This window comes from Felis catus, chromosome B1 (genome assembly GCF_018350175.1).
Source record: "Felis catus isolate Fca126 chromosome B1, F.catus_Fca126_mat1.0, whole genome shotgun sequence".
In the NCBI taxonomy this organism is placed as follows: domain Eukaryota; kingdom Metazoa; phylum Chordata; class Mammalia; order Carnivora; family Felidae; genus Felis; species Felis catus.
In genome coordinates this window covers 145,555,826-145,565,262 of record NC_058371.1, presented here as the reverse complement: position 1 = coordinate 145,565,262, position 9,437 = coordinate 145,555,826, and the positions used below count along the sequence as shown (strand labels likewise).

The window sequence follows — 9,437 nt, the reverse complement described above, 5'->3', positions numbered from 1 at the left end:
AAGACCCTGAGCCAAAGAAGGAAGGAAATGAGGAGATGAACCAGAGGGAAATGAGGTACTTCTGTAAGTAGGACTCAGCAAAAGTACAAAGGAAGCCCCGAGGGAAAAGTAAAAGAGTGTTTGTAAATCCTTAGAACTCTGAGCTTCTTAGTGGTGTCACTAGTATGATTGGGTCCTAATCATAATGGACTGGTTTACTCATGTCAGTCTGTCCATGTGAGAATATGTCTTCACTGAACAAGCCGGCACTACTGAAGCAGAGACTAGGAATTTTCTTTTAAGATGCAGGTCTTGCTCACATATCTCATCCTGACTCTTCCCTTTCTTCACTCCTACCCTTTTTTCCATACAATGCTCTACCATTTCTGAAACCCAATAGTCATAGTCTCTTACATCTCATTACCTTGTAAGTACTTGCTTTTCCCTCCATTAGGAAGGCAGTCACTCCTTTTCCCCACCCCTCTGATCTTCCCATCACCCATGTTAGGTCACAGTTGTGAAGCTGTTTCTTCAGAAAACCTCCATTCGTCAATCAAAACTGCATCAGATGTCTTATTTATTTGCTTCCAGATCTTTCCACAATTATCTGTATGGCAACACCCACTGCTGTATTGTACTTGCTTGTGGAACTAAGTATCTATATTCTGCACTAGACTGGAAACTCTGTGAAGTCAGAGACTAGATCTTATTTATATAGTATTCCCAATATGTAGTAAATGAATAGATGAACAATCAAGTTCCAGAAATAGTGGAATTAAAAACAATATTGTACTCCATTGAACTGTATTGTTTGGAAACATGTACTTTGCTATAAAAGGTAATATAACTCATGTGCTGTTTTGTCCTCAAGTCTTAGGTTGGTTGTAGGAAGAGAAAGAAAGAAACATGACTACAGGCATACCTCAAAGAGTGCAAGTTTGGTTCCAGATCACCACAATAATGCAAGTCAAATCAATTCCTTGCTTTCCCAGTGCCTATAAAAGTTCTGTTTACACTATGCTGTAGTCTATTAAGTATGCAATAGCATTGTGTCTAAAGAATAATGCACACACCTTAATTAAAAAGTAATTTATTGCTAAAAATGGTAACCATCATCTGAACTTTCAGTGAGCTGTAATCTTTTTGCTGATGGAAGGTCTTGCCTCAATGGTGATCTGTTGACTAATCAGGGTGGTGGTTGCTGAAGGTTGGGGTGTTTGTAGCAGTCTCTTAAAATAAGACAATAATGAAGTCTGCTGCATTGATTGACTCTATGAATGATTTCTCTGTAGCATGTGATGCTGTTTGATAGCATTTTATCCACAGTAGAACTTTTGTCAGAACTAGAGTCTTTCTTCTTAAACCCAGATGCTGCTTTCTCAACTAAGTTTAGGTTATATTCTAAATCCTTTGTTGTCATGTCAACAATCACCACAGCATCTTCACCAGAAGTGGTTTCCATCTCAAGAAACCACTTTCTTTTGCTTATCCATAAGAATCAACTCCTTATCCAATCAAGTTTTATTACTGAGATTGCAGCAATTCAATCAACATCTTCAGGTTCCACTTCTAATTCTAGTTGTCTTGCTCTTTCCACCACATCTGCAACTATTTCCTCCACTGAAGTGTTAGTCCCTCAAAGTCATCCATGAGGGTTGGATTCAACTTCTTCTGAATTCCTGTGAATGTTGATATTTTGACCGCTTTCCACAGACCACAAATGTTCTTAATTGCATCTAAAATGATGAATCAATTCCAGAAGATTTTCAATGTACTGTAGCCAGATACACCAGAGAAATCACTCCGTATATAGCCTTATAAAATGTATTTCTAAAATAATAAGCCTTGAAAGTTGAAATTACTCCTTGATCTAAGGGTCACAGAATGGATGTTGTGTTAAGCAAGCATGCGAACAACATTAGTCTCATTATACAGTTCCATCAGAGCTTTTGGGTGACCAGGTGAATTGTCAATGAGTAGCACTATTTTGAAAGGAATCTTTTTTTCTGATCATTAGATCTCAACAGTGGGCTTAAATATCCAGTAAACCGTGTTGTAAACACGTGTGCTGTCATCCAGGCTTTGTTGTGCCCTTCAGAGACCACAGGCAGAGTAGATTTAGCATAATTCTTAAAATCCCTAGGATATTGAGAAGGCAAATAAGCATTGCCTTCGACTTGAAGTCCTCAGCTGCTTTAGCCCCTAACAAGACAGTCAGTCAGCCTGTCTTTTGAAGCTTTGAAACCAGACATTGACTTCTCCTCTCTAGCTAGAAAAGCCCTAGATGGCATCTCTTCCAATAGAAGACTCTTTTGTCTACACTGAAGATCTGTTATTTAGGGTAGCCACCCTCATGAATTATCTTAGTTAGATCTTCTGGATCACTTGCTGCACCTTCTGCATCAGCACTTGCTGCTTCAATGTGCACGTTGACGTGGTGTAGATCACTTCTTTCTTCACACTCCATGAACCAACCACTGCTAGCTCAAACTTCTCTTCTACAGCTCCCTCACCTCTTTCAGCCTTCACAGAATTGAAGAGAGCTAGGGCCTTGCTCTGGATTAGCATTTGGCTTAAGGGAATATTGTAGTTGGTGTGATGTTCTACCCAGACTGCTCAAACTCTCTCCATATCAGCAAAAAAGCTGGTTTGCTTCTTATCATTCATGTGTTCACTTTTAATTGCCTTCAAGAACTTTTGCTTTGCATTTACAACTTAGCTAACGGTTTAGCATAAGAAGCCTGGCTTTAGGCCTATCTTAGCTTTTGACATGCCTTCCTCACTAAGCTTAATAATTTCTAGCTTTTGATTTAAAGTGAGAGAGGTGTGACCTTCATCTCACTTGAATATTTAGAGGCCATTGTCAGATTATTCATTGGCCTAATTTTATAATTGTTGCATCTCAGAGAATAAAGAGGCCAGAAAAGAGAGAGAAAGATGGGGAGTAGCTGGTAGGTGTAGCGGTCAGAATACACACATTAGTGAGTTAAATTTGGCATCTTCTATGAGTGTGGTTGGCAGCATTCCAAAACAATTAAATGGTGACCTCAAAGACCACTGATCCACAGATCACCATAATAAATATAATGAGAAGAAAACATGTGAAATGTTGTGAGAATTACTGTTGTGACACAGAGATAAAAGGTGAGCAAATACCGTTAGAAAGATGGCAGTTATAGACTTTATCTTCAAAAGGTTGCCACAAACCTACTTATAAAAAACACAGTATCTGCAAAACTCAATAAAGCAAAGCATGATAAAACAATATATGCCAGTACCGGGAAACCAAACATCTTTGGAAAGCACTCAAACATTACATTTCCCTCCCCACTCACTCACTGTGTGGACAAACTCACTGCTTTATTGAGCTTCCTGGGAAATATGAGAGATGTTGAATCAACTGAATTGTTTATAAATTGTGCACTTGCCCAGAGTTGGACTGAGTTTTAGTTTTTTTTTTTCTTAGTGTCTCTTCCCTCAGAAAACACAGACTAATCTCTGAGGACTGAAGAAGGATGGAGTCATAAAAAGATGGCTTTGTATCCTAGTGTCCTGAAGAAAAGTTCTATGAACTCCCCTTTTGTGCATGTGCTTTTAGACCAGTGTTCAAAAGAGTAAGTTTTGGGACCATCAACGCCACAACTTAGATATATGAACTTGGAAACATTGTGAAGTGTCCTCATCTGTTAAATAAGGACATTATTACTTATCCCACTGATGTGAGAGTTAATTTATTTATTTATTTATTTTTTTAATTAAAAAAAAAATTTTTTTTTTTACATTTATTTATTTTTGAGACAGAGAGAGACAGAGCATGAACGGGGGAGGTTCAGAGAGAGGGAGATACAGAATCTGAAACAGGCTCCAGGCTCTGAGCTGTCAGCACAGAGCCGGATGCGGGGCTCAAACTCACGGACCGCGAGATCATGACCTGAGCCGAAGTCGGCCGCTTAACCGACTGAGCCACCCAGGCGCCCCAAGAGTTAATTAATACACCCCTCCCCCCCACACACACCCATACTGTCCCTGACGTCAAGTAAATTCAAGTGATAGTTAAGAAGTTAAGCTGAGATCACTACACAAATCTTTTTTTAATGTTTATTAATTTATTTGTGTGTGTGTGTGTGTGTGTGTGTGTGTGAGAGAGAGAGAGAGAGAGAGAGTCAGCATGATGGGGGAGGGGCAGAGAGAGAAGGAGAGAGAGAATCCCAAGCAGGCTCCACACTGTCAGTACAGAGCCCGATATGAGGCTCGAACTCAGGGACCGTGAGATCATGACCTGAAGAGTTGGACGCTTCACCAACTGAGCCACCCAGGTGCCCCTACTACACAAATCTTTCAGCAAAGGAAGTTTTCTTCCCAACCCACAAATGTTCAAATTCTGAAACATTATTACCCTTGCTCTAATTTTCAATCTTTTTTTTTTTTTTTGGTCTAAGAATTTAATTTAAATTTTATATCAGTGTTTAAACCAGTTACTGCCTCAAGCATTCTGGAATTCTATAGATTATAAGACTCTCCATATTCCAGATTTTCATTTGAAAGGGCAACTTGAGTGCTAATGCTGTCAGAATTTTATCTGGAACTTTAATTTAGGAAACCATAACTGGAACTGATGATGTTTCTATTTTATTGTATTGTTACCTTACATGGTGTGAGCTGGTTCAACTGGTCTTTCAGCAACCGATCTTCTTTCAGGAATGCCTCTAAGGCAAATGAGATTTTTAGGAAATCATTATTGGTTGAATATCCTTGCAGTTTGGAAGTGGGTAATCTGACAACAATGAGAAATATAAGTCATAACTCTTGGAATAGGTGAGAATTTACCAGTTCAAAAGTTCAGCTAGGAAGTTTACATATATTAACTTTATGTGACGGGGTGGGGTTATTTAACCCATTTTATAGATACTAGAAACTGGAACTCAGAAAGTTTAAAAGCCACACAAAAATTAGGTGGCTGACCGAGTTTGAACCTAGATGGTTTTTCCACTAAGCATACACGGTTTGCCTTTCCATTAGATACTACTTAATTCTACCCTTATCAAGTAGCCCCAGGGAACCTCTTCCTGGAGCACAGACATATCTTCATTCATGTGTCCTTGAACAATGTTTTTAGGTAGAATGTGCTGTTCTCCTTCATCTTCTCCTTCTTCTTCAACACCCTGCTCACACTGCTTCTGGAATACTCTGTCCTTCTGTCCCTGTTGGAATTAAAATCTCGGTACCACTTGCCTGTTCTGTAATACAGTCAGGTCTGTGTATTGCTTTCTTCTTATGACAGACCAAACTCTCTGATAACAAGTACTTAATCTTGTCTATCTCTAGATCCCCGCACTACTCAGAAGTTACTTGATAAATATTAGTGGAACCAAACTGAAAGGTGTGCCTTTTCATTCTTTCAAACATACGTTAGAAAACCAAATCTTTTGAAAACTTGTAATACTCTCCTTGAGAAGAGTAATGGTTTCTGGAAACTTTCCAAAATACACAGAAACGGACTTCTCAAAATTGTGTCTGAATAAAAGTGGTTGTCAAGATTACTTTCTCTATCATTACAGCACCTGTAATTTCCCTAGAGGAATGACCATACCCTAAAAGAGTTATCACAAATGACCTTTCTCTAACAATTGCCAGATGGTACTCCAATAAGTTTATTTATAAATTAAAAAAGTACATCTGATAAGAATGTGTCAAAGAAGAGAAGCTTGACTGTGTAACAGTTATTTTGAAACGTGGTTGAAAATTTTTTTAAATGAAATACATTAAATAATGTTAAAGATCAAATAGAATTTCCATCGTGCCAAAAATCTGATAAGAGACATGTTCCAGGAGTGGGATGACTCAGGTCTGCTCACAAAGGGCAGGCAGACGGTTGCATATTGTGGAATTTCCTCTGACATAATTCAAGAATGAGGGTGCATCTTCTCTGCTGCTGTGAATAATATAAAAAGCCACAGAGGCTCTCCATCCAACACAAGTCCTCTGGGACAGCAGAGCTCACAAGCGTCTAGGACAAGAGCCAAGAAGAAACCAGAACGAAAGCACCTTGCGTCAACATGACCTCCAAGCTGGTTGTTGCTCTCTTAGCAGCTTTCATGCTTTCTGCAGCTCTGTGTGAAGGTAAGCATGCCTTTCTGATCTACCAGTTTTCCTGTGTCTAAATGTGATCCTTAGATGGCAAGATTATCCTTCCTGCTTTAATAACATTCTTCTTATTTAAGAAAAGGAAATAATATTTACAGTCATTTCATGTTCAGTTGAAGTTTTAATTGTTTAGGCTTGATCTATACAACACTTAGAAAAGTATAAAGCTTGATTAATGTCGACATTCTGTTCCTATCATTCATACTGTGTAGTATGCATACATTTAATTTAAATCTATAATTTAGAGTGTATCTTATTAGAGGCTACAATCACCCATATTGTTATCAACTAATATCAAGTATGGTAAACCTGGTAATTTTACTCCTTGTGCTGTTTTAGTGACCACCTTCAGACAACTATCAATTCCTATTTGGTTTAAAGACACCTTGACAAATTGTAAACCTTTTGGGATCCCTCCTATGAAACAAATGCAGTTAGAAATGTTCATAACGGGGCGCCTGGGTGGCTCAGTCGGTTAAGCGTCCGACTTCAGCCCGGGTCACGATCTCGCGGTTCGTGAGTTCGAGCCCCGCGTCGGGCTCTGGGCTGATGGCTCAGAGCCTGGAGCCTGCTTCCGATTCTGTGTCTCCCTCTCTCTCTGCCCCTCCCCTGTTCATGCTCTGTCTCTCTCTGTCTCAAAAATAAATAAACGTTAAAAAAAAATTAAAAAAAAAAAGAAATGTTCATAGCATGTAGTTTCTATATATTTTTTCTTTTCTGTTAAGCATTAAGGATTTTCCCAAGATATGAGATATCTTTGTGCAACTTACTTATCTATTTTTATTAACTTTTTCTGAAGGCAATTTCTCTGTTGTTGAATTTTAGTTTACATACTGTAGGTAACATTGTGACATCATAGAAGGTTGCACAATATCAAGTAGAAAAAAAAGTACTGTGAGGATGTCAACATTTCACAAAGGCAACTCCAAGTCTTTATGCGGGAAGTCAATCAATTCTGTCATTAGTGACAGTTTGTTGTTTTATTTCATTTTTATTTTAAAAGAGAGATTGAGAACGTGAGTAGAGGAGAGGGGCAGAGGGAGAGAAAGAGAGAATCTCAAGCAGGTTCCAGGCTCAGCATCGAGCCAGATACAGGGCTCAATCCCATGGCCTTGGGATCATGATCTGAGCTGAAATCAAGAGTTGGACGCTCAACCAACTGAGTCACCCAGGTGCCCCAACATTTTTTTTAATTGAATTTAGGAGCTAGGAGAATATCCAGGCTTCTACTCTGAGAATGAGTTTACTAAAGATGAGATGTTTACCAAACATCCCGTCACTAAATGATCAGGTTGAAATTAAGGAGAGAGTAGCCAGCAGAGCTGTATCCAGGTTGAAATCAATCCTGAATTGATTTTATTATTTTTTTCACAGCTGCAGTTTTGTCAAGAATTAGTTCAGAACTTCGATGCCAGTGCATAAAAACTCATTCCACACCTTTCAATCCCAAATTAATCAAAGAACTGACAGTGATTGACAGTGGCCCACACTGTGAAAACTCAGAAATCATGTAAGTACTTTCAAAAGTGATTATATATTTTACTCCAGCAAACCTGTAATTGAGGAAGGTGGAAGTGTCATACAAAGTTCTAGGTACAGGAACCCAGCAGTGGGCAAGACAAGAAAGAAATTCTTTGTCTCCATGACATTTACATACAGTACCTCTCATGCCTCGTAGCTAACAACGACTTGAACTCAGATTTTATGCCTATATTTCAAGAACCACGACTCGAATTGACAACGGGATGTCTGAAACCCACTAAATATAGTGGGTTCAATCATATCTCTGTCATTTCAGTGTAAAGCTCGTCAATGGAAAAGAGGTGTGCCTGGACCCCAAGCAAAAGTGGGTGCAGAAGGTTGTGGAGATATTTTTGAAGAAGTAAGTTGTGTTTTTTTGTTTGTTTGTTTGTTTTTAATTTAGATGCTTCATTTATTCTGAGACATACAGTCTAAAAGTTAGCCTCTAATTTTCTTGTCTCTGCTGGAAGACTACTCTCTAGGGATCTGCCCCTTTGACTTAACAAAAAAATAGCGGCAATAGTGAGTTTGTTGTTCTCAAGACTGGGAAGACCATCCGTCTCAGTTTGTCAGGGCAAGTCTGGGCTTAAAATGCCGTGCCATGCATCATTAGTGTGGTTCCCTCAGAAGGGTCTCGGTTTGGATGATAACTTATCTGGTCTTTCTATTTATAGAAACAATAGTTTCAACAATAGTTGACAATTAGGACATTTCTAACACACGAATATCTAGGACTGTATTAATTTCCATAGTAAATGTATTTTCAAGATCCATACTCTCCTCCTGGTTCGAATAATGTTAATTTACAAAATTTTGATTTTAATTTTACTTCTTTTCAGAGCTGAGAAACAAAATGCATAAACAAACAAACAAACACATTCTCCACGGTTTCCAAGAATTCTTCAATAAAGATGCCAATGAGACTTCAAGCAAGCAAATTCACTTCAGCACTTCATGCAGTGTGTGGGTCTGGTGTAGGGTTGGTTGCCAGATAAAATAGAGTATGCTCAGTTAGATCTGGAGATTAGGAAAAACAATGAATAGGTTTTTTTTTCCAATGTCCCGTGACACTGTCCCATGCAATATTTAGACACACTTACTTTAAAAATATTATTTATTATCTATCACAAATTCAAATTTAACTGGAAATCCTGGATATGTTTTGTAGTTATTGTTACATCTTTCAACCTCAACCTGCTGGCCAGGATACATGAGTCCCTGTCCTTGTTTCCGTATTTATTCCTCAACTGGAGAAAAAGTATCAGTCACCATCCTACCTCACAGAGACGTGAGGACATGTGGAAGCACTTTAACTTTTTCTCATGTCAGGCGAATTATTATGTGCAAGTGAAACTTGTTTGCTTATTTATTATTTATATATTTATTTAAGACACAAATAGGGGAATCTCTCTGTATAAATTGGGGAAAATGGGAAATGAAGCATTGTTGGTAGGATAGTATAATGACGGTAGTGAATTTTTATTTATTTTGATATTAAATGATGTGACATTAGGGAACTATGTTGATCAAGGGTACCAGATTTAGCAGAATTGAAAACAAACAAGAGACCCAATTAATTTTTATTTCAGATAAACAATGAATAATTTTTTAGTATATGTATATTACTATTTATCTGAAATTGTAGTTGAACTAGAAATCCTACTTTTATAGTCCTAGCCTTGTCTTGTCACTGCCTGCCTTGTACTGGGCTGTGTTGAATTGTAAGAATCCTGAATTATAATTGTTTCTCAAAGCAGCAAAAATTCAACAGGCAAAATTAACCGAATAATTTC

The 9,437-nt window shown here is 38.2% G+C and overlaps 1 protein-coding gene across 1 annotated transcript; it reads left to right on the top strand.

Annotated features, from left to right (window-relative positions):
- Positions 1 to 6,013: 6,013 nt before the first annotated feature.
- CXCL8 (C-X-C motif chemokine ligand 8) lies at positions 6,014 to 8,818 on the top strand. The gene is given in 4 exon segments (NM_001009281.1): positions 6,014 to 6,099; positions 7,498 to 7,633; positions 7,922 to 8,005; positions 8,484 to 8,818. Coding segments are annotated over 4 exon segments (306 nt in total). The 5' UTR covers positions 6,014 to 6,035; the 3' UTR covers positions 8,506 to 8,818.
- Positions 8,819 to 9,437: the final 619 nt, after the last annotated feature.